At 43.5% G+C, this 23,972-nt stretch overlaps 1 protein-coding gene across 7 annotated transcripts in view; it reads left to right on the forward strand.

Moving 5' to 3' along the window:
* TUBB6 (tubulin beta 6 class V) overlaps positions 1 to 19,444 on the forward strand; it is a 28,895-nt gene extending 9,451 nt beyond the window's left edge. Inside the window, exons 1-6 of one of the 7 annotated variants that reach the window (XM_059815810.1) lie at positions 11,010 to 11,089; positions 11,737 to 11,845; positions 12,958 to 13,068; positions 17,891 to 17,981; position 18,044; positions 18,589 to 19,444. In XM_059815810.1, coding sequence (XP_059671793.1) covers positions 11,033 to 11,089; positions 11,737 to 11,845; positions 12,958 to 13,068; positions 17,891 to 17,981; position 18,044; positions 18,589 to 18,954 — 735 coding nt within the window. In that variant the 5' untranslated portion in view covers positions 11,010 to 11,032 and the 3' untranslated portion in view covers positions 18,955 to 19,444. Of the gene's footprint in view, positions 1 to 11,009; positions 11,090 to 11,736; positions 11,869 to 12,957; positions 13,069 to 17,890 lie in introns of those variants that run through there. The other 6 variants (XM_059815811.1, XM_059815807.1, XM_059815804.1 and 3 more) reach the window with 6 other exon arrangements.
* The last annotated feature ends 4,528 nt before the right edge of the window (positions 19,445 to 23,972 follow it).

Genomic DNA, 23,972 nt, shown 5'->3' on the forward strand with positions numbered 1-23,972 from the left:
ATCTTCCATTGCATAGGTAAGTGTCTTCATTTGCTGCTGCTCTTTGTTAAGTAGTGTTTTCAAATGCTCTTCCCCCACCTCAAAAATCAGGAAAGAAGCAGCAAGAAAACAATAAATAATCTTATTTAGGACTACTGATTTATTATTGAACTAGACAAACTGAAGTCTACGGTGCTTTCTATTTTATTCCTGAAAAGCTAAAGTGCAAATGGCATTATTTGAGCGATTCCTGTACCAAGTGTGCTTAATTTAGGTGCTCCACCAGTTGCAGATTTCCTGCTTTTTTGCCCACTTAGGGATGTTGCCTAGAAAATCTGCCTTGGACATTTGCAGAATATTGTTCTAATCTGCAGTCACCTCCCTGAGTGATCATGCTTTCCAAATAAAAGTCACTATCTTCCGGAATAACTAATGTGTTTTCAGAGACAATTGATTATTCAACAATAACCCCATTTTATCGGAAATCAGAAATTACTAAATAGTTGCTGCAAATAGCTAGCTATTCCGGTCTCCCAGAAAAGCCATTTCATCTTTGCATGGGATGATCAAGCTGGTTTTCCTTGTTATTATAAGCATTGTCTGCAAACTACATTAAGATCAGTATATTTCATCTAGATGAGAAAAGTACAGTCCCTAATAGTTTCACCTCTGTGACTACTGAATTCAGTAAACAATTCTCTCAATTCCTCCTAGTCTTATCTGGCCCTGACACGGTATGGTGTTTAGTTTTCACAAGAGTTGTGATCAGTGAAAACAAAGCAGGTTTTGTCACTAGCGGCATCAGCAATGCCTAAAGGCAGTAGCAATCTAATAGATAAAAGTCACCTTTGTTTCCATGACTTCTACCTCTAAAAAGGGTTGGGGTTTTTTTTGTTTGGTTTTGGCATTTGTTTGTTTTTTTGGTTTTGTTTCCCCAGAAAATTCTAACTAACTGCTACATTCTGGTTTTCACTTGGAAGCTCCCAGTGCTTTTTGCACTGTTCTTGTTTTCCTTCATCTAAAACTTTCTGTGTATCTGATGCCATTCCCTATACATGTCACCAGCTTCAAGCACTCAATTCCTTCTGCTGTTTTTCTATAGATTCACAGAATGGTTTGGGTTGGAAGGGACCTTAAAGATCATCTAGGTCCAACCCCCCTACCATGGGCGGGGACACCTTCCACTAGACCAGGTTGCTCAAAGCCCCATCCAATCTGGCCTTGAACACTTCCAGGGTTGGGGCATCCACAGTTTCTCTGGGCAACCTGTTCCAGTGCCTCACCACCCTCATGGTGAAGAATTTCTTCCTAGTATTTAATCTAAATCTACCCTCTTTCAGCTTAAAGGCATTACCCCTTGTCCTATCACTAAATTGTAAAAGGTCCGTCTCCAGCTTTCTCTATGCCTTCTCTATCCCTGTCCTCTATGCTTTGCTCTGGTGACCCCTTTACACATGCGACCTGTTATGTTGTTCTTGTGGCCTTCCATCACCTTCTCCAGATTCCCTTTGACCACACTCAAACTAAAAATACTTCATGACTGAGGAAGTGGTGGGGGCAGCTGTTTAAGCAAATGTAAATTTTTAAAAAAGACATTTGTCTTGCTCTATCTGTAGTTCATATTAAGTCTTTTTATATAGAACTGCTTAGCCTCCTTGTTTATGTAGCATTTTTAACATAACCGTCTTCCATACTAACCGAGCTGCTGTCCTGAGATAAAAAGCTTTTGACTACTTAGAGCTGCACCCTATTCCTGACAGATCATACAGGCCCCATGTAATATAAAGTCCCTATTCAGTCCAGAGACCAGACACCACAATGAAATTGTTTTATACAACATAGATGTATCTCTCTGCAAATCTTCTGTGCACAGGCAACAACTGCATCTCCACACCCTTCCTGCAAAGCAATGGCATTCAATTGTGCAGTCAACATATATTGTAACCCCATATCCCCCTGTATTCTGGTACACTGTTTAACAAACAGACCGTGAAACGGATTATTCACCGTGGGCAGGCAGTGGGTTGAGTCCTGGCCTCAGGCCAAACTGACCTCTTACATTCTTAGCATTCATAAGCCTTTAAATCATTAATATGGTAATGCTGCTAATAGGCTGCAGTCCGAGGCAATGGGCGTACACTCTCAGTCTCACTGCTGCAGAGTGGTTTTCTAAAAGAAAAATGATCGGTTCTTTGTGTGTAAATGCTGTCTTCCCCTCCTAATTCCCAATCAGTAGCTCCTGGAGTACCCTGCTCAGAGACGGATGCTTCAACCGCTTCTGTGCAGTCAGTACCAGACCACATTCTTTCAATGGCTGTACCCACCTGCCCTTGACAGTGCTGTGGATTGCACTGTTAAAAATAAGCCAGGCTTTGTCCAGTCATAGCTTCTGCTGTGCTGTTTGTACTGGGACTGATGGACTTGTGAGGAATGGTGTTCTCCTTGCAAATGTAATCTGAGAGAATCATTTGTCAAGCAGGGTAGAAGCGGTATGTGGATTTGGTTTGGACATGTGTGACAGATGAGTAGGATCTATGCTGGTGAGGGAAGGGTGGCAGCCAGGAGCCACTCACCACCTGAGAAACAGGGTAAGGCAGAAAACCGTGACTCACCTGTGAAACCCAAGACCTGCGTGGAGCAATTTATAGTTGGTTTTAGCTGCAAAACTGCTCTTACAAAATAAGTGTTTCTCACAGTGAGATGAATCACTTTTACTTGGAAAGCTACATGTTTTATCTCAAATACGTCCTTGGCTTAGTAAGTGTTAAATAATTGACAGTCTAGACAGGACTCCAGCCCTTTGTCTTAGAGGTCTATTGCTTTTTCTTTTTTCTCAGAGAATAAAACCATAGCAAATAATTTTGTGTAATGGAACCTACACCTACCCTTTCCCCCTTTCCCCTCCCACACACTGCAGTATGGATCTCTACTGTCAAATGTTGCAAGGTGTTTTACTCAAGAGTCTTAAGGAAACTAAGCTGGACGGAATAAGATGCAGGTGCTCATCTGCTTTAGCAAAAGACAAAGTCTAGAACAGATCCATTGGCTGTGCTTGGACCTGATCAGCTTAATTCTAGATGATCTGGGGAAAAAAAAATGAACTGGTGAAGCTTTTTGATGGTATAAATATCTTCAGGGTAGTCACAACTGCTGTCAGTTAGAATGAGTTTCAGAAGTATTTCATGATAATGATTTGAATAAAACAATACTTGATGAAATTTAATATCCATAACTGCATAACACAGGGAAAAACAACTCTGTGTCTGCAGTGAAGGGGTCTAACTTAGCTGTCACCACTCTCAAAAGACATCTTGGAGGTAATGTGGATAATTCAATGAAAAAAAAGCTCAGCAGCAGTCAAGAGGGCAAACACAATGTTAAGACTTATTAGAAAATAAAGATCAGAGCAGGAAGCATCCTAGACCACTGCATAAATCAATGGCCATCGTTTGAATACTGTCACTCCCATTTCACAGAGGCTGCAGTAGACCTAGTAGACAGAGGGAAGGGTGATAAGCAAGTACCATCACAGCAGTGGAATGTCCCCCTCAATCACAGGGAGATTAGTTAGGCTAATATTTTCAGCTCAGAAAATGTTGGACAGAAAGGGAAAAAAAGAACAAACAAATACTAAAACCTTCACCTTACACGCAGCTGCAATGGTCATTAGGAACTGTTTGTCACTGTTTCTCAGAATAGAAGAATTATGGGGCACCAAATTAAGGCATCAGCTTTACAAAAGAAGGAAGCAATTCTTCACAGGAAATCCAGTTGTGTGTGGCAGGTAATGCCATAGGAGACTTTGGAGGCTGAAAGTGAACTGGGTTAGAAAAGCAGTTGCATAACTTAATGGATGCTTCAAAAGGACTACTAAATGTGATGGTCCAGATCCAGTCTTTGGTTCAACAAATCCTTAATCCCTGACTGCCGGGATGTAAAAGGGTATATGGGGGCAAGTGTTACCACACTCTTTCCTGGCACCCACCACTGGCTACTGTCAGAAATGTAATTCTAGGTTAGATGGATTTTCCATCCCATCAAGACCAGCTGCTGTCCGTGTTCTCAGTTCTCATCTGGTCAGAACATGCTTTTTCTCCTGATAATCTTTAGCATGACTTCTGGTTAAAAGACCATTTTGGCCTCATTCTGACATCTCCAACACTGAAAACACTAGGACTTTACTGATAAGCTCTGCATTGTATTGGCATCTACTCAGAGCTGACTAACCTCCAAAAGCAAGTCAGCAATATAGCAGATTCATCATCCTCTTACAGCTGTACCACTCACTCACTGTGTGATACAGATAATGGAGAGTACACATTCCAGATAAAATGTGTTTTCACTCTGTCCTTCAAACAACTCAGTTCCCCAAAATCTCTAATGTGCAGAGAGGCTGGAGAGTTGAATGTAGCTATATTCCTGAGTTAATTTTTTATTCCCATATTCTTGGTTGAAGCTGTAAGAAAGCACTAACCTGTATATTTTACTGACTTTGTTGAACACACAGTGCAGCCTGTTCTCTGGCTCTCTTTGTTTATGTAGCTAGGTGACCTATTAAAATGGAAGTTAAAAACATAGCTACACCAAACACACATTCTGCCTGACAAAACAGGCAGATACAGGCCTCCCTCTTCTCCAGCTGCTACAGCTGCTGCATAAATATCACTACCACCAACTCTGCAAAAAGTCCTGGATGAGTTATTGTTGGCATTGAGGCTAAGCACAGGGAGAAACAAAGGGCTGAAAGAAAATACTAATTTCCAAAGGACAGAAGATGTATTACAAATGAAAGGACAATAAGTGCTGAAAAGTGCAAAGGCAACTGAACTCAAACACGTTAATATACAGGGTTGGACTTTTAGTGTTTTTCCATTCATCTTGTCAAACAGTGAGACAAGCGTGTGAAAATGCAGTTAGAAACTCCTTTCGACAAGACGGTGAAGTTCCTGCAGTGTTGCTTCACGCTTTCTCAGACATTTCATCCATAAACATATTTACCCCTGACCTGATGTAGTGACCTCTGCTTTAACACTACAAAGTTTAGACCACATCTTGTGGTCTAGTGGACACAACAGCATTACCTCCGCTGACAGCTACAGTTATAAAGCAGACAGGTGAGCAGCATTAAAACAAACCCCCGAGTACTATGTTTGAGCATAGGTGGCAGTTAGTGACACTATAGCTTCCACAGCAACAAGGTTATTGCGGGGGAGCAAAGCAAGAGATTTTTTGAGGACCACATAAAAATATAGTGGCTCTTTGAGGCAAAATATATCCGCTGCGAAGCACCTGTGATAAATGCATATGCTGGCGTTAGCTGGATTAGATTGTATGCTTCTGTGTGTTTTGCTGTCTCCCTTCCCCTTTTGAAAGGTTTGACCATGCTGTTGGGTTCTTGGGCTGTTTCTAGACTCTTCTGCAGCTGCAATATCTCTGGAACTCACGTGCCTCTCACAGATTTTGTCACAAGAGGTTGACAGATTGAAAAGGTGGTGGTGGAGATACATGGGCACACACTTGCACAGAGCATGGCTTCCCATGCTTTGTTTCCTCAGGAAGCCAGGCAAAAAAACCCAAAGTCAAACCATTTTAAGATTTTTTTTTTTTAACTTACACAAAAAGCTTGCAGACTAAAGAGGAAAGAAAGGAACAACACTCGCCCTGGGACCTTCCTCCTAAAGGTGACCAAGGGGTTGGTGGCATTTACTAGCCTGCTACAAGCTGTCAGAGTGAATCCACCCATGTGGATTATATTTATTGCTTTGGTAGTTAATGTAAGGGCTAACAAGCTTTATAACACTGGATGGACCCTGGCTGATATTCTTATGTATCAGAACACAGCAAATTTATCATTCTGAAAAAGAAAATAGTAGTTACCATGTTAATTGTTCTGCTATGACATTAATTTCTCTCCAGTCCTTAAAAACTCCAGTAAATAGAAATAGTCCTAGCAACAATCCTGATATAAACACAAATGTGTTTCCTGAAAAGCAGGAAGCAGCTTAACAATCGTATCATATGACCAGCTAAATACAGAAGAACTTTGCTGGGGTTTTTCCAGGGCATTAAAGCAAATTTCCATGTGACTTTGTGGGAGATGACTACTTCCTAGGCTCCTATTACTGGAAAATCCTTCTACTCTGTAGCATGGGCATCTTACACATTTTGTCCTGCCTTGTGAAATTCATCATCTTGTAGGTATCCATTTCTATTTTAGCCTTTGCAAGAGCAAGGAGTATGTGAGAAAGGCTGAAGACAAGAACACTGGAGGCTCTGCAACCCGACATGGCCCCATCAGTTTATCTTGACCATGAAAGTATACAGCTTTTTCAAGGCAGCTGGATCTCACACAGGAGCAATATGAGTATTTCATTTGCTGTCACTCTCTGATACCACTGCTAAGACTGACAGCGAACATCCTTGTCAGTGCTGACTAACAGGAATAAAGAACCGCATGGGCTCTGCCTGTCCCACTGGAGCATCAAAGAGCTCTCCAGTGGAAATGAACTGTTCCAGGCTTTCAGCAGCTAGAAATCTCAGACTAATCCAGGCTTGGCCTAGCAGTCAGATATTCCTTAATCCATGTCCTGTCTATCAAAAAGGGTCATGCCACTCCCTAAAATGCAAGCATGGACCTCTTTTACTGTTTAATGATTTGCTTCCACACCTGAGAGCAAGAGATACTTTGAGAATGTAAGTCATGTAAACTGATTATTCAAGAGGCTCTCTGGAGCATGAATTTGCAAAGTTGGGCTGATAGTTTGTAGCTATTGTGACATCTTACAAATTTTTCAGGTTGAATATATGAATTTTTTTTTTTAACAACAGAAACGGAGTCAAAATTTTAAAAGGAAGGAAAAAAGGAAAAACAATGAAGGGAGTAAATCTGCAAGTGAAATCTTAAGAAAGCTACCTTCCTCTTTTGTGCACGGTGTAAAAAGGTATACTCTAAGTATTAAATTATCCCATGAAGTGAATGGGAAAAAAAAAAGACTCTGAGTTATGAAGGTCAGAAGTCAATATAGGTATAGGTCAATATAGGTATCTGAGCAAGAGACTACACAGCCAAATACAAGTGAAAATCCGTTGTACAGAATTGGCAGTGGGTTCCTATGTTAATCTGTTTATAGAATGAATCTCATGGACTCAGTCAGATGAAGCACACAGAGAGAAATCTTTAAAGACATTTAAGTGCCTTAAATTTCCAAGAGGTGTTTAATGGGGGTTTAAAATACATCCAGAAGTAATCCGTAGCAGTTAAGTACATAGTAGGATTTTGAAACACCTAAGTGCCTTTAAAATCCTAGACCAAGCCTGTGAAGACTTAAAGAGAATGTGTAGGCTTTTGTAGACACAGGTTATAATGGCACCTCCACCTCCTAAGTCAGCTGAACTACTAAGTAGACACAAACGTGGATGAAAAGGATTTGAAGGTACATTTACACTCAATGACCAACAAACAGTTGTTGCTTCTTTCAGATTACTAGCAATAAAACATGGAGAAACTGCAGGTTGATTCGGGTCTGACTGAATATTAGAACATATTTACATAGCTATAAAATGTACAAGTGAGATGCAAATTCATTGGGTAAACTGTTGCTAACCTTCATGAAGCACACAGTTCTACAGTCTCATACATACTTCAGTGGGTTACTTTGTATGTGTGGGAAACTGGTTGAAGTTTTGGCCTCTAAACGGTGTTTGACCAACTGCTGCTCCCAAACAGTAGACAAACCTTTCAAAGACGACAGATACTGGCAGCGCAACCTGTACAGCTTTTCAGGAGGCACATGGACTAAAGGCTGTACTATAATACACTCTCATTGCTTCTTTTACTCCCTCATTGGCCTACATATATCCATTGTTTCCTTCTTACTTTTATTCCCAAAATATCATTTGATTCAGATGATCAAATGGGTTTGATCTACTGCTGAGTTACGTGATTCAAGGTTTATCTCCACAAACACAAAGGAGCACAGAGGAACAGTGGCAAGTAGAGAAATCTGAATAGCACACCCAAAGGAGCCTCTGCCCTGGCTCCTGCCGGAGAGGGATCAACCTGTGGTCCGTGGGCTGCGTGTGACACCCATCACCACCAGTCAAAGGGAGAGGCTTCATGGATCACTGTACAGAGAGGGGTTACTGCCTGCAGGGGTAAGGCACTCTTTAGGGCATGGAGGGGAAGAGCATCTTTGAGATTGTACAAGATAACTTTTGGGATGTTTAGAGGAGGAATCAAAGGTAGGGAAAAGGGGGGGATAAAGGTGGTTTGGTATGGAAAAATAAAAGGATATGAGGCTAAAATAGTCTGGTTGGGTGTAAACAGGTTGCTGGTCAGTACATCTGTCTTGCTACGCCTTGCACCTGATCACCTCAGTTTGTCTTGTCTTATTAAACTGTATTTTAATTATTTTCCTGGGTGAGAGGAGGTCTATATTCCATGTATATGTGCGTGTATGGTGGCCTGAGTGCCAGCAATTAGAGGTAGGGGCCACAAGTCATAGGGTTCTGTGTGTCTGTGATGGAGCAACTGGAGAGACCAGAGTGCATGCACATTATGTGGATCTGTATGTTAGTGTGTGGTCACTAGTAAACACCAAGCCAGGCTAGCTGGAGAGTAGGGTAAGAAGCTTGGGAGCCAAGATTTGGAGCAGCCCTAAGTCTGGGTAAGACAGTGAAGAGACCACAGGATCTGTGAGGTGGCTACTGGAGGAACTAGAGGGTCCAAGCCAACTACTGGGGAGACTGTGGTGGGGTCTGGGGGTCAGCTACTGGTAAGGTCACAACCCTGGACCAGCTACCAGAGAGAGACTTGTTTGCATGTTTATGTCTCTTTGTGAGGCAACCGGGGATCCAGGGGCCAGGTACTGAATAGGCTGAATGTCCTAAGAGCAGCTACTGGAGGAGGGAGCCATAGTTAGTGTATATGTGTGTCTGTAGGTCTGAATACCAGCAACTGGAGGGGAGCTGTGGCCCTCTGGGGATAACATTTCCAGGTGCCAGCAACTGGGAAGACTTTGGATACAGGGGTCAGCTACTGAATAGGATGAACGTCTAAGACGAGCTACTGGAGGGATCCATATTGTATAAACGTATACAAATACATATTTATTTTCCATTAATGGGCTTCTGTCCTCATCAGCCAGAGAGGAGAACAGGATGGGGCTGTTAGTGCTGTTTGTATTCGCATGAGCGCTGTGTTTTCTGCCGGTGTCAATCAGTGTGGCCAGCCACGTGTGTATGTATATGTGTGTGTGTGGGGGGGTGCGCACGCGTGTGCATGTGCGTGTGCCTGTTGGGAACACAGACTCAGCCTTACCACTAGCTGGACCTGGGAACTAACTGAATTTTTAAAAGTGGCATACCAGCAGAAATGATGGCAAGCTGATGGCAAGCATGTGCCACACAATAGTGTATGGGAGGATCTGCAAAGCTGGGGAAAGCCAGGCCTGGAAGGCATATTCAAGGACATGTAGATTCAAGCAAAGCCCAAGACAACCTCACTGATCAGGCTACTAAGCAAATGACTTGTTCATGGATCTCTTCCAAAAACGCAGATCACACACAGAAGGACGTTTATTTGAGTCCTTCAGCAGAGAAAAAGGCACGTAGTATCCAATCCTGTGCTGGTGGCTGCTTGCAAGGCAAACACACTGATCCTCCAGCTGCTTCACTGATGTCAGAAAGACATTTGATTCAGTGTAATGTGCTGTGGGGGGAGCTACTCAGAGGTCATTTGCAAGAAGCTGTCAGCCCTACTGGAAAACATTTATGAAAAGGCAAGGTTGGAGCCCAGAGCACACAGTCTAGCTGACATCGGTCATGTCACAGCAACACCAGGGTGGGCAAGAAGGAAGTGACCTCCCAGCCTAGGTAGAGATTTTTGGTTATTTGGGGGTTATTTATTGACTGACGGGGGTTATCTTAACAGTGTTCAAGCTGGAGAGAGCACCGAAGATTCTGTGGAGTCCCAGCTGGGCCACCTTTGATCAAGTAGATAATGAGGTTCTGTAACTCTGGCCTCAGGGCCGCTCTTGCCCACCAGCAGAGATGTGGTCAGACAGTGAAGATGCGCATAGACAGATGAATGCCTCCCAGCAGGGCTATGTGTCAGAATATGCTACACAGACAATGGCATCCCAAGGAAAAGTCACACGGGCATTAAAACAGGCAGCTAAGCTAGGCAGCTTTTCTCTACCTGGGAAACCATGCAACAGCTACCCAAAGCGACCATAAAGAAGATACAGCAGGTGTGGGAACTTGGTTCCTCTCTGGAGGAGAAAGAAAATCTCTCTTTTCATTAAAAATCAAGCTATCCAAACTCTACGTATGCCAGACCATGCTCTGTATTGTGGTGACATGAGCTTTCAGGAAGGCACTCCGTAGAGCCTGCTTGCCCTCCCAGTTAAATTTTCAGGCAGCAACATGTTATCTGTTGGCAAAACCTCATCAGAAAACAGCGATGCCAAAGAAGATGGTCGTTGGCAAGGCCCTGGGAAGGTACACCCATTTCTTTGGATGCTGCCACTTCAGTGAAGGTTGCGATCTGCCCGGCCGACGGGGCAGCAGGCCAAGGAGGAAGAGGAGAAAGCGACGATGTCCCCCTGCACACAGCAAGGGCAGGATTCCTCGGTGCTGGGGGTGACATACCCACGTTTGCCAAACACGGTTTGGGTGAGAGGCACAGCGGGGACGGGAGCCCCCTCTGGAGCAGAAGGACCCCCCGGGTCCCTCATGGCCGATCAGGAGAAGTGAGAGGTTGACGTTACAAAGTGGGGGGCGTCGCCCCCCTTAACCCGGCGGCGGGGCCGAGCCGCCGACGGGGCGAGGGTGGTTCCCGCCGGGGGCGGCCGTTGGCGGAGCGCGCGCGGGGCGCTGGCCGTTGGGCGAGCCGCAGCGGCGCGGGGGGGGGGGGGGGGGGGGGGCGGTAGGGGGTGGGCGCGCGCCGCCTCGGAGCCCATAAAGCGCCGCCCGGTCGGCCGGCGCCGCGTATAACCGGGCTGGGCAACGGGAGAGCGGGCGAGCTGAGGCGAGGCGTGCGGAGGGCATCGCCATGAGGGAGATCGTGCACATCCAGGCGGGCCAGTGTGGAAACCAGATCGGGACCAAGGTGAGCCTGAGGGGACCCGGGCCCGCCGCTGCCTGGCCGCCGCCTGCGGAGCCTCCAAGCGCCTGAGGGACGCGCCCGGCCGTTTCTCTGGGCTGTTTGGCCCCGCGGGGCTGGGTTGTGCCCGCCGCCCCCCACCGCCGGCCGCTGCCGTCCCGTGCCCCGAGCGAGCCGCTGCGAGAGGCGCCGGGCGCGCTTAGGCCGAGGGGGGACCTCTCCCCGTGACCATAAAAGGCTTTGGGAAGCAGCGAAACCAAACGGGACTTCTTTTTTTAATTATTTTTTTTTATTACTTTATGTTTAAACTGTCCAGGCCGTGGCTCACAAGCCGGCGCGGGGCGCGGCAGCAGAAGTCTGAGCAGCCCCATCCAGTGAAACGCCGCAGCCCGTCCGGGCGAGGAGTTGGGCGGCGGCCGTTTGCCCCTTGGGTTTCAATCCTGGTGCCGGCCCGGCTTCTGCCTCCCGACCCCGTCCCGTCCCGTCCCGAGCAGGGAGGGGCGGCGGGCACGCCAGGAATCCGGCAGCTGCGGCCGGGCCGAGCCGCACCGCAGGGCAGCCGCCCCCCGCCCGCGATGGGGCCGGGGCGCTGGGCAGGGCCCCCGGTGCTCCGCAGGGGAGTTCCCAACCCACTTCTCCTTTTCCTCCTTTAGTTTTGGGAAGTGATAAGTGATGAGCATGGCATTGACCCAGCCGGAGGTTATGTCGGTGACTCAGCGCTGCAGCTGGAAAGGATCAATGTCTACTATAATGAATCATCGTGTAAGTGTGGGATGGGGAGGGGTGCGGGAGAGGGGACTCCGTGGGAAGGGGCACAGAAGTCTGGGAGTGAACGGGTTTGTAAAGCTGTATCACCTATCTGGTCACGCTCCTTGCGTGTCATCAGCCCCTCAGCTGATCCCGGCTCACCCCATTATGCACAGAAAAGATTATCTACTTTCTTATACACTGATAACAGGGTGTTACCTCCCCAGGCAGATAGAAATGGCACAAGGGGCTGTTCTTAGGGTCTGGAGGTGGAGGTTTGTTTATTATTTAACACTATCTCTTACAACAGATGATTATTTCATCAGATGTGTCTTATCAATTGCCCCGAATTAAACTGTTGATTATAAGAGCCTGCATCTATACTACTCTGTCTGATCTCATGACTGAGAGGGTTGGGCCACAGGTAATGGAGAATTGAACAGTGATTCATTAATAAAAAGCCGAAGGTGCCCAAATCCTCTGAGTCAGTCTGGTGTTGAAGGGTGTTAACAGTCTAAAATGGGGATCACGAGTCCTTTGGTCTATTGACATGAACCTGCAAGTGTGAATGTTTCATCTTTTGTCCAGCTCAGGTTAATTAACATTGTTTACCTGAGTTTCCTTGAACAATTTCAACTGGATACAGATTCTTTATTTTGTGCTTTGTAGTAGGTGTGCTAACTACTACCGTTTGCCACCTACACCAAGTAGCTCTTTCAGTAGAGGTGAATCCTTCAAGCATAAAAGCTTCTGAGATGTATTAGGATCATTTGGACATAAACCCTTCAGTCACCCCATTATTCACAGAAAAGTTTGTCTGCTGTCTTACAAAGAACATGTCAACCATTTTTTCTAATCAGAAACTTCCCTCCCTCATATCTACTGCTAAAAAAGAGCTTACAAAATGTAATATACCATCTATAGCACCCAAAAGATGTCAGGTCTGTTTTTCAAGCAGAATTGATTTGTTCCTATGGTGCTGACCACCATGACTTCCTGTATAGGAAATATTTATATATGTACAATCTACATTAGACTAATATGAGACATCATGTGTTTGTGTATTGAGAGCTATAACTGTGTTAGCTAATTTCAAACATTAAGGGCATGCTTACTTTTTATTGTAGCCCAGAAATTCGTACCAAGAGCAGTCTTAGTGGACTTGGAGCCGGGAACCATGGATAGTGTGCGATCTGGTCCTTTTGGTCAGCTCTTTCGGCCTGATAATTTCATCTTTGGTATGTGGATGTCACGTCTTAAAAAACAAAACTATCCAACAGGTGTTTGATTGCCAAGTGAGTGCTCAAAAAGCATTCCCTGTTCCAAAGTGATTGTTAGTACTGAGAAATCCTAATAGCTTAACAGAACAATTGTAATTATCTGTAAGTCAACTAGAAGATCCTGTTAAGTGCAAAAGTCATTCTTTCGTTACTCAGTCCTTCAATTAGCAAACTACTGAAAGTTTCCTGTGGTGTTCAGATTAAAGTACATTTGCTTTCCATATGTATGAACTCCAGAGAAATCCTGAGATTGCTTCTTTACAACAAAATGCATGGAAATTCTGCAGAAAATGGAGAGGAGGAAAAAAACCTCAACCACAAACCAACCAGACTACTCTTCACTTGAATTCACATCATTTAATGCTTGAGCATTAAATTGTTTATAGGCTGTGTAATTCAACTTTTGCAGCAGATCCTTACAGTATAGTAAACAGTGGAGGGAAACATTGTCATATATAGCCAGTTACTGGGTTATTTTCCAACATAACGAGGAACAGTCTGAGAGCACGTGGGAAACTTCTGGTTTTGCAGTGTTCTTGCAGAGGGTTGTTCTAGCCTTCACTTTGGACTTCTGTAATACTTTCCATCTAAGCTTAAAAATGCATATTACCAGGATTAAATTTCATAGCATCCTTACGAAGTACGGAAGTGTTATCAGTCCCTTTGCACTGAAGGAGAAACAGTGTTTGAAAGCTAAGTGATCCACTTGCTCAAACAGGAAGTCTGAATGAAAGCTATCATGAGAACTCTCATGTCCTTTTAGTTTCCAAGTCTGCAGTAGCCACAAAATAAATTTCTTCCTGCCAAGGCAAGCTTAGGTTGCAACTGTTTGGTATATTGTATTAACATAAGGAAGGATCAATGCCAGGGACAGACAGAGAAAAGATAAACATTGTTTGGGTGGTATAAAACAAACTTAAGTCTGGGTTGTTGCTGTTGAGGTGTGGAGTTAGAAGTCATACAGAGTTACTTTAACCCTTTAACTGACTAAAAACTTCCAATGCTGTCCCTATTCTGTATACTCCATGGCAGCAATGTTAGGGGTGTCTTTCAAAGGAATTTTAAGTTACAACATGTAGAAGTGAGCTTGGGGAGAAAAGCCATAGACGTAGGCAGCTTTATGAAGTATGTTTCTATATTCAGGTTTCTCCTTTCACTCCCTTTCTCCTGCAAGGACCACACAAGCCCTCTGAAAGTGAATTCACCTGACCTATGGAAATACCTGAACTGGAGCTTTACAGTTTGGCATACCACCAGTAAAAACAGAGCAAAATCAATTCAGTGTCTTTAACAATAGTCCAGTTCACTGTACTCCCTTCCTGCCAAACTAACAATGAACTGACAGCATGTGATCAACTCGTATTTGACAGAGGCACCGGCCAGCATCAGGCACTGCCCTCCCAACCTGCTGAATAATGCAGAATGGCTGCCTGAGTGCTGAAGTAATGATCTTCTGTGTCAAAAGCCAACAAAGCATTTTGTTTTCTCTTTTAAAAATCTGGCCTGGGCCCACAAAGGATTTTGTGGCAGAAGCTGGCAGTTCCATGCTTGCCGTGCCCCAGGCTGTTAGGGCTTATTCTGATGGAGATGTTTTCTGCCTCTGCTTGTATATACCTGCATGTGCCCATGTCTCCATAGCAAGTAACTGTGGACCATCAATCAGGATTTCATTCATGTGTATTGAGTACATGATCACACACTCCAGATACAGTAATTTTAGCTCAGACCGGCAGGAGATTGAGATGGGCACAAAAGAATCCTTGTGCTTTAATGCTTGCATTGACAAGGTAGTGATCGAAAAGGTGAAGAAACATAGGTGGAATGATCTTGCTGTATGAGAGCAGCAGGTCTCCTGGCCTTCTAACAGCATATGATTGCTCACCAGGAACTGCTGTGAACTCTAACGTATCTCCTTGTTAACCAGTTTTCATTTGTACATTTTTGCATTTGTCATTTTCTCGTGTACACCCTTGCTAGCTTTGCTGCATGGATACCATCCCAATTTAAGTTGCCTGAACTGGTAGGGGCAACCATAGAATAGCTGTTAGCCAGTCGAAAGAGCTGTCCTTCCCTCTCTAAATTATACTGTGTGTTCTGCACCAAGGCTGTTCATACTGGGCTTCTAAGCGTTAGTGTGCAAGCTACTGATCTCTCTTCCCAGGTTTGTCTTTTATTTCAAGCAGTGAAGAGAGGAAAGGAGTGAAAGAAGATAGCAGGAAATAGTTGCCATTTTAGGGACTAAAAGATAAATTGACCATTAGACAAATGGCTTCTATGCATGTGCAGCTCAACCTGAACACGTGTGATGATAACATTACAATGCGTTAGAGAAATAAATAGCGGTAGGAGGATCTGGAGGTATCAAGAGTGCAGATAAGTTGAGGGATTGCTTCGTGTAGACTTCCTTTAGATCTCGGTAAATGCACGGTGAGAAAAGGCAGAGGCAGGATGCTACAGATGGGCTGCATACAATGCAGAGCTTCCAGGATTGTCAAAAGATCTGCTGAGTCCTGATTTTTGTGGACACAGGCTCATTTTCCACCTAGAGATTTAGTCCTGGTGGAATTTGATCATTTTATGTGTTTGTCTAAGATTTTCAGAGGTCTGGTAGGTACCTGGTAAGTGGAGGGCATCCAGTAGGGTTTCGCAGGATCATGATCAAGATTTCCAGGTGTGTGGCAGCCTTGTCAGAACCATGGCATCTCCAGACTGTACTGTATTGTCATGGGTAAGGAGTTTGGAGCTTCCAGAGCTAATTGTACATGTTCTGTGTGGTGGTCTTACAGTGCTATATAGCCAGTGGGTCTGGAAGTATCAGATTACTGGGCACATACACGTGCACAGCAGGAAATCTCAAAATGTCGGAGACCTCTGGAAGGTGGCTGACTAGTGGACAAAGTGTAGTGTTATTACGGGAGTAGCCGATAGTTGTGGGCTGGAGGGAAGCCATTAGTAATGGTGTAGGCAGCCACTGCTACAGTTAGCAGTTTGAATACAAAGATCGTAGTAGTGCAATAGAGAGAGGTGGTAGTAGTTGTGTGGGCATCCAGGAGTTTGTGTGACTCAGATTAAGATTGAGGGAGTCTAGTGCAGTGGAGGGCCCAAAGGAGGACAGGTCCACCTCTGCGTTAGGCATCTTACCTCCTAACAATTTGCAAACTAAGCAAAAGCAAGCAAAATCAGTCTCTACTGATTCTTTTTTTCCCCATGAAAATATAATTTCCATATTTGTGAGAGTAATTGCCATTCTCCTCTTACCTTGTTCTTTGTTCCTATTCTCCGTTCTTTCCTATGCTCCATTCTCTCCTATTCTCCATTCTCTCCTTATCTCACTGCCCACTGAAGAAGGACAATATGATGTTTACACAGGGGGCAATCTATACAATAAAGTCATAAACTCAGAATTTGGCTTTGTTAGGATCCTTCTGCATCTTGGAGTGATGTCTGCTTGTTAGTGTATGTCCTGATGTGCTGCCCTATCTGTAGTAGGGGATCTGGTCAAGCAGACTGCAGATGGTTACAAACATTTAATTCTGGAAGGATATTACTTTGTGCTTTGCCCAGCTGGATAGGAAGTGCTGAGCTCCCTAGGTTCAAAGAGAAAATACAGCAACATACAGAACAATGCATTAACTAACCAAATACATCAAGAGGAAACCAAGCATTTATACAGTGAAAATAAAGTGCATCATATTTAAACAATATCCCTGAAAACAGTTTCCCTGATTCATATATTTGGCACCAATACAGTGCACTGGGAATTGAAATGAGACATGGTAATAGGAAGGAAGGGGGGAAGGTCTTGGAGAACAACACAGAAGCTGACAGCCGTACACCTCATTCTGAAACTATTGCTCTTTACAAGAGTACCACTAAGTGAGTTTAGTGGCACCATGTATGTAGCAGTCACTGTGAGGAACAGGAGTATTCAAAAACTGGTCCCCCATTTAATCGTCCTTGTTATCTAAGTAATAACAAAATAGTGACATAGCAAAGGATCTGGACTATCCATCTTAATAAATTGAGTGGCACATAAAAGGAAAACAGAAGCCTTAGGGAGAAAATAAGGGGCTCAGGAAATGTCAGTAAACCAACTTTGCAAGTTGCTTTGCAGATCCTGAAGAACAGTGAGTTTGTAGGGAAACCAGTAAAAGCTAAAAGGCACTTAATAACTTCCAAGTTTTTCAAATAACATTCTTGAAGCTTCTGTCAATCAGTATTTTCATTCAGGCTAGGTAACCATGAATTAAAAAAGCAATAGTTCTTGATATAAGAAGTGAAATGGGACTTCTGAAGCCCAGCCTTATCCTTGAATGACAGCAGTGTCTCCATGTCTCATAGGAACAGTCCAAGAATCTTTCATTTAGAAATGTGTATCTGTGATTTAGCTTTGCATGCATCATGGTCCTTATAAACAGAAAGTATTTAAATATTAAACAGTTGTCTTGTGTTTATGGAATAAACAGGATTGGGAGTGTGAAAGCTTTCAAAACAAGGAGTCAAGGCCATCTTTGCATTTATGGAAGGTTAAATACCAAAAAAGAAAAAAAACACCCAAAGGCATAAATGAAAACTACCAGGGATTTGAGGCAAAAGGAGACTATATAAAAAGTTTATCTTGATACTTCCAAAGATATTTGTAGGCAAAACTGAAGAGCACAGTTATCTACCTGGCAGATTTATAGCAGCTTTTTTACAGATGTGAATCCATTTGGCATGCAAATACCAAACATTACCAATAATTTTGCATATTTTCTTTCCCTATTGTATGTTATTTTAGGACAGACTGGTGCAGGAAACAACTGGGCTAAAGGACACTATACAGAAGGGGCAGAGTTGGTTGACTCCGTACTTGATGTAGTAAGAAAAGAGTGCGAACACTGCGATTGCTTGCAAGGATTTCAGCTCACTCATTCCCTGGGAGGAGGGACAGGGTCTGGCATGGGAACCTTACTCATCAGCAAGATACGAGAGGAATATCCGGACAGGATAATGAATACCTTTAGTGTCATGCCCTCTCCAAAGGTTTCTGATACAGTTGTGGAGCCTTATAACGCTACACTCTCGGTCCACCAACTGGTTGAAAATACAGATGAAACCTACTGCATTGACAATGAAGCTTTGTATGACATTTGCTTCCGCACCCTGAAGCTCACCACTCCAACATATGGTGATTTAAACCACTTGGTTTCTGCTACCATGAGTGGGGTGACTACATCCCTGCGTTTTCCAGGCCAATTAAATGCTGACCTCCGGAAGCTGGCAGTAAATATGGTCCCTTTCCCACGCCTTCACTTTTTCATGCCAGGCTTCGCTCCTTTGACAGCCCGAGGCAGCCAACAATACCGAGCACTCACCGTTCCAGAGCTCACCCAGCAGATGTTTGATGCCAAAAATATGATGGCAGCCTGTGACCCAAGACGTGGGAGATACTTGACAGTGGCTACCGTCTTCCGTGGTCCGATGTCCATGAAGGAGGTTGATGAGCAGATGTTGGCCATCCAGAACAAGAACAGCAGTTACTTTGTGGAGTGGATCCCAAACAATGTCAAGGTGGCAGTGTGTGACATACCTCCTCGTGGCCTCAAGATGGCTTCCACGTTCATTGGCAACAGTACTGCTATTCAAGAGCTCTTCAAAAGGATCTCGGAGCAGTTTTCGGCCATGTTCAGGAGAAAGGCCTTCCTCCACTGGTTCACAGGAGAAGGTATGGATGAAATGGAATTCACAGAAGCAGAAAGCAACATGAATGATCTGGTTTCAGAGTATCAGCAATACCAAGAAGCAACAGCAAATGATGGAGAGGAAGCATTTGAAGATGATGAAGAAGAAATCAATGAATAAAGAAATTATGTGTGCTGTTTTCCAGGCCAAATTCTCAAATCTGGTTTTCTACTAATTAGGCTTATAAAACTGTATTTAGGCTTAAAAAAAGAAAAACAAAAAAGAGCATGAGTCTCAGATGTTAGAGGTGCTCTTCAGAGTCCATTGAGGTCACTGAGAACTGAGGACATTCAGCATTTCTGGAAATCAGGCCATTTCTATTCATGAGACAAACGTAAGGCATTCAGTTAAGACTTTGGCCTAAGAGTCTGAACACAGAGATTGCTAGTTTGGGATCTTTTTTTTTCCAAAGTTTGTCATCCCTAAAGTTGTACAAGAGAAAACGTAAAATAGGCATGAAAATCTACAAAACAGAGCTGCACTATATTAATCCAATTATGAGTAAGAAAATCTTGTGGGTTTGAAGTATTTATTCTGTATCGAATGTACAATACTGAACTGCCAGGAACAAAAATTATTCATAATAAAAAGAATAAAAAGTTTTTAGCTATTCTGTACAGTAACTCTTAACAGTGATATTTGACTCCAGTCCTCTAAAAATAAAAAAAAAAAGATTAGTATCCTCTCAAGCAAAAGTGTTTGGGGCAGTCAATGCTATATAAATACCTAATGAGCTGCAGACCAGAGGCTGGATTTATGCTATGTGACTTCATCACTTGCAGCTGAATAATCACAGATTATATATATGAAATCTGTCCATTTGTGATGTGTTCTTTAAGGACCCTTGGGGTTTAAAGTGGCACCTCGGTATCTTGCTGGTCCCCTGTTTTTCTGGCTATCACCAGTTACTGGTGGCACTCCTGGCTATCTTCATTCCACCTAGCCTATGTAGCTGAAATTCAGATACTCCACGCAAGCATGGGTGGGAGAAGGGACATCCATAGGCTTTGTGTTGATATAGCTCACTACCTAGGTTTGTAAGTAAGTTCACCACGCCTATAGATGCTATGGATGTCTGTCTGCACGGATTAAGGTTAAAGTACAAATACAAGTATTTATCCACAATATTCAGAACAGCTGGCAAAATGAAAGATGAACAACAGTTTATCTGCTTGCTTACACTCAAGCTGAAAGAGAGACGTCTCTGTCTTACCCAGCTGACTTGCCGCCTTCACAGAGTAACTGTTGGGTGTTTGCTCTTTGTGTAGACTTTATGTTTCTGCTTGTATCAGTTAAACAAACAGGCCTTCTCCATTAGAGAACCTCTACCAGAGAACACTCTGTCTACATGGAATCTCTTATTTAGGTCAGTTTCTAGGCAACAAAACAAGCAAACAAAGGAGAAACTGTTGGGAAATCCAAACTTAAAATGTTCAGGCACTCGTTGCTTTTTTCGCCTTCAGAAGCACTTTCTAAGCAAAATTGTTGCTCAATACTTAAAAAGAAAGACTCTTTACAAACATAGTGTAATTTCCAAAGTTCCATTGCTTCTAACACGATCATGTTATGTTTTGTTAGTTCGGGGTTCAGGGGATGAGACAGTATTTTATAAAGTATGTGAACCAGGCAACTGTTAATCACATAAGCCGAAGCTGTCTGCCCAGTTTTATTCTACACAGAAATGGCTCTAAACTAGTTTTAATCCAGTACAAGTTTTTCACATAAAGTGGCTTCATGGCTTCAGACAGACAGTTGGCACATACTAACCGAACTGGCTTTGGCGGAGGTGTAAAGTCAGAGATTGGGAGGGCCTGGCTGATTATCTTTCGACTGGTCATGATGGCGTCAGCAAATTCACAGGGGCCACGTTCTTTGCAATGGCTAGTGATGCCTGAAGACTTTGTGACTAGCAACAGAACACCTTTAAATATGCATTTTATAAATGTTGCAGTATGTTGTGGCTATGTATTTGTCATGGCATGAGATTAAGCTAAAACAATAGGCATTAAAGACAAATTAACATCTAGTGCAATACAAAGCAAAATCCATGGGGAATAAAGCCATTAAACTGAGAAGTTTAGTTGGTGCTTTGTAAATTGCATACTATTAGCTTCAAGAGGAAGGAGAAGGTGTTACAGGCTCAGAGCCTTCCATCATACAAAGCTGTGGCACAGACTTCAATGAAAGCACTAGTATAGCTTCTTCTGAATGAAGTAGAACCAACTGTCTCACAGCTTGTGGAACTGCATTTTGTTGCAATACAGAATTCATAACTAGGTCCTAGCCATAAATTCTGATATGACTGTGGGGAAAAAAAAAGTTAATACTTTAAAAATGCCAGGAATCTTGGAGTGCCTAAATGAGTTATTCACTTGATGAACCAGCCTGTTCTTTACTGCTTTTCATACACTGACTCAAAATCCAGAATATAGACTCTGAGCCTGTGGAATCCAGACCTGACAAGGTCCTCTGATCTTAATTTGACTCTTACGCATTCTTTCACATGTGTTTACTTGCAACTGTTTGATGTGAATGTCTAGAATGTCTGGAGGTGGGGGAGGCAAACTAAGGCCCTCTTTAGAAAAAAAGAAGACAGATATTCCATCTGATCTTAGGGGGAAATACCCAACCCGCCGAAATGAACCCAGGAACCTGTAGTAGGAACATCGTCAGAGGACCGGCTTGCACGTCAGCAGTAAGAAAGCCATGGGAAGCACATAGGCTTCCTGTTCCTTCTCAGTCAACCAACTATAATTGTCTTCCTTTCCTGATGTAAAACTGGAAATTGTTTTAGTAACAGCTTTGGTGAACAGTTCCTTCAGTTGCACATCCTTTCAAATAACTTCCTGCTTTTTCCTTGGAAAAGGCTCTTTTATTTTGAAATCTACCTGCTGAGTCGCACCTAGCTTTATTCCTCTTCTTTTCACATTCCTCACCTCTGCATCTTTCCTTTTCCCCAGTTTTTCAACCTAGCCTCTTGCACGTTTTCTTTCTGTGCCTAGCCCACCTTCATTTTCTCGCCTTTTTACTGCTTTGCACCTGGCCACAGAGAAGTACGTAGAAGCAGGCTGCCAGGACAAGCCAGACCTAAGAAGGCCTAGAAGCGCAGCTCCCAGTACCTTCCAGACACAAACACCTCTGCCAACATAAGGATGAAGGGAAAAAACCAGCAACCAACACCCCTTAGAAACAGGGAGTGGGCGAGGAGTGCCATGGGAGGAAGGTGAGGCATCAGGACAGAAAAAGGAATCTGACCTGACGGACTAGCTCCTTTCTTTTAAATATCTTGGATGGAAGAAAAAACTGTATTGCTGTCAATCACGTAATTTCAGGGTGCAGTTGTTGCAACTTACCATGGCTGTAACGGACAAAATCATCATGAAATGTTTCACTGTGTGTACACTGTCACAGTTCAGTACAACCTTTATTTTCTGCAGTGACTTTGAAATGTGATTTTTTTTTTTCTGAAGAAAAATGCACACTTAATACTGTAGAGAAGTGAGACTCTGAAATGAATTGTAAGAAAGGTGCAATATCTCAGTGTGGTGGAGCATGACAGCATGTCACTTTATTCTGTTTCAGCAGCTCTTCAGAGTTTAAAGTCCCTCCTCAGGCTTTGCTGAGAGAAGACCCCCTCATTTTGATGAGGTACAGTTCTTTTTGGTCACCTGTCTGCTAGCTTCCAGAGATGATGAAATGAGGGAGGATAGTATTTCCATCTTGATCTTAGTATGAGCATGTAAGTATAAATTAATCCAAGTGATTAGATGGGTCCAGTTGCCCATCTGTTAACATTGGATGAAAAGGTCCTGGGTGCCACAGTAACTGATTGTGGCATGTTATCTCCAGCTGGGTACTTCAATCACTTGTGTGACAGTTAAAATGTGAGAAGAGGGTGGATTTCCAGGGGTTCCGTGGTAATAATTTGTAGCTCTGTAATCTTGTAGTCCCAGGATGCTTATAACCTAAGAATATAAAACTCTGAATGTTCTGCTAAGAATGCAGAATAACATCTTGCTTACCTGACTGTTGTCTTTGCCAAGTACTTGGCATCTCAGAGAATCGGGTCTGAAGTAGCTGTGGCGTTCGAGAGTTCTCACATGTTTGGGTTTTTTCCCTCTTTTCTTTTCACACTCTTATTAGAACTAATGACACACTCATTTTGTGGAGGGAGGAGGTGTTTTTGTCAGATTCTTGTCTTTCCCTGCAATATGCTGTATGCTTACCCAGGGAAGTGATGGAGTCACCATCCCTGGAGATATTTAAGACATGTAGACGTGGTGCTTAGGGTCATGGTTTAGTGGTGGTCTTGGCAGCGTTAGGTTTACGGTTGGACTCGATGATCTTAAAGGTCTTTTCTAACCTAAATGATTCTATGATTCTATGATTTGCAACATCGCTCTGGTCAAAGCCACCAAGGAATTGGCAGACCCTCAGTTTACAGACATGACAGTCTCTGCACACGCTACCTTAACCAAACTGTTGGCTCTTGATTTCTCTGCATCCCAAGATTACTGCTCTCCATTTCTTCTCTTGCACACGTATCTCCTTAGGAAAAGGTGCTCATCTCCTGGGAAGGGGGTCAGGCTGGGAAAGAGGGTCTTAGTCTGGCTCCTTCTCAGGAGCAACTCAGCAACTCACTCCATACTGTACAAGCACCTACTAGTTGAAGCAGCACTGCTCAATGTGTTTGCAACAAAAATTTATCTGGCCGCCTTGGCAGCCACAGCACAGACTAAACTTTATTTTCTTGATTGTGACTAGGAGGAGGCTAACAGTCCTCTTTAAAGAAGCAGGTTGGGTAAACAGCTTTTTTATTTTCTTTCATGTATCTTTGTTTTGATTCCTACATCCCACCACAGTCAAATTCTGCCGCTTTTGGCACAAAATATCAAGACTTACTGAGGTAAGACTACACAAAGCAAGTTAATGCTCTAAAATAGGGGCAAAGGGACTTGCCTCTCCTTTATGTTATAATATACTTACTAATTGCATGCTGCAGCTAATCAAGAGTGAAATTTAAAAGTAGACTGCACAAACAGGGAGTAAGAGAAAATGGTTCCTGGAGAGGACATGATTCTTTTACAGTCTGGTAGTGCCAGTGTGAAGAGTTAGGTTAGGGGTTTTTTTGGGGGTGG

This window comes from Gavia stellata, chromosome 3 (genome assembly GCF_030936135.1).
Source record: "Gavia stellata isolate bGavSte3 chromosome 3, bGavSte3.hap2, whole genome shotgun sequence".
Classification (NCBI taxonomy): Eukaryota; Metazoa; Chordata; class Aves; order Gaviiformes; family Gaviidae; genus Gavia; species Gavia stellata.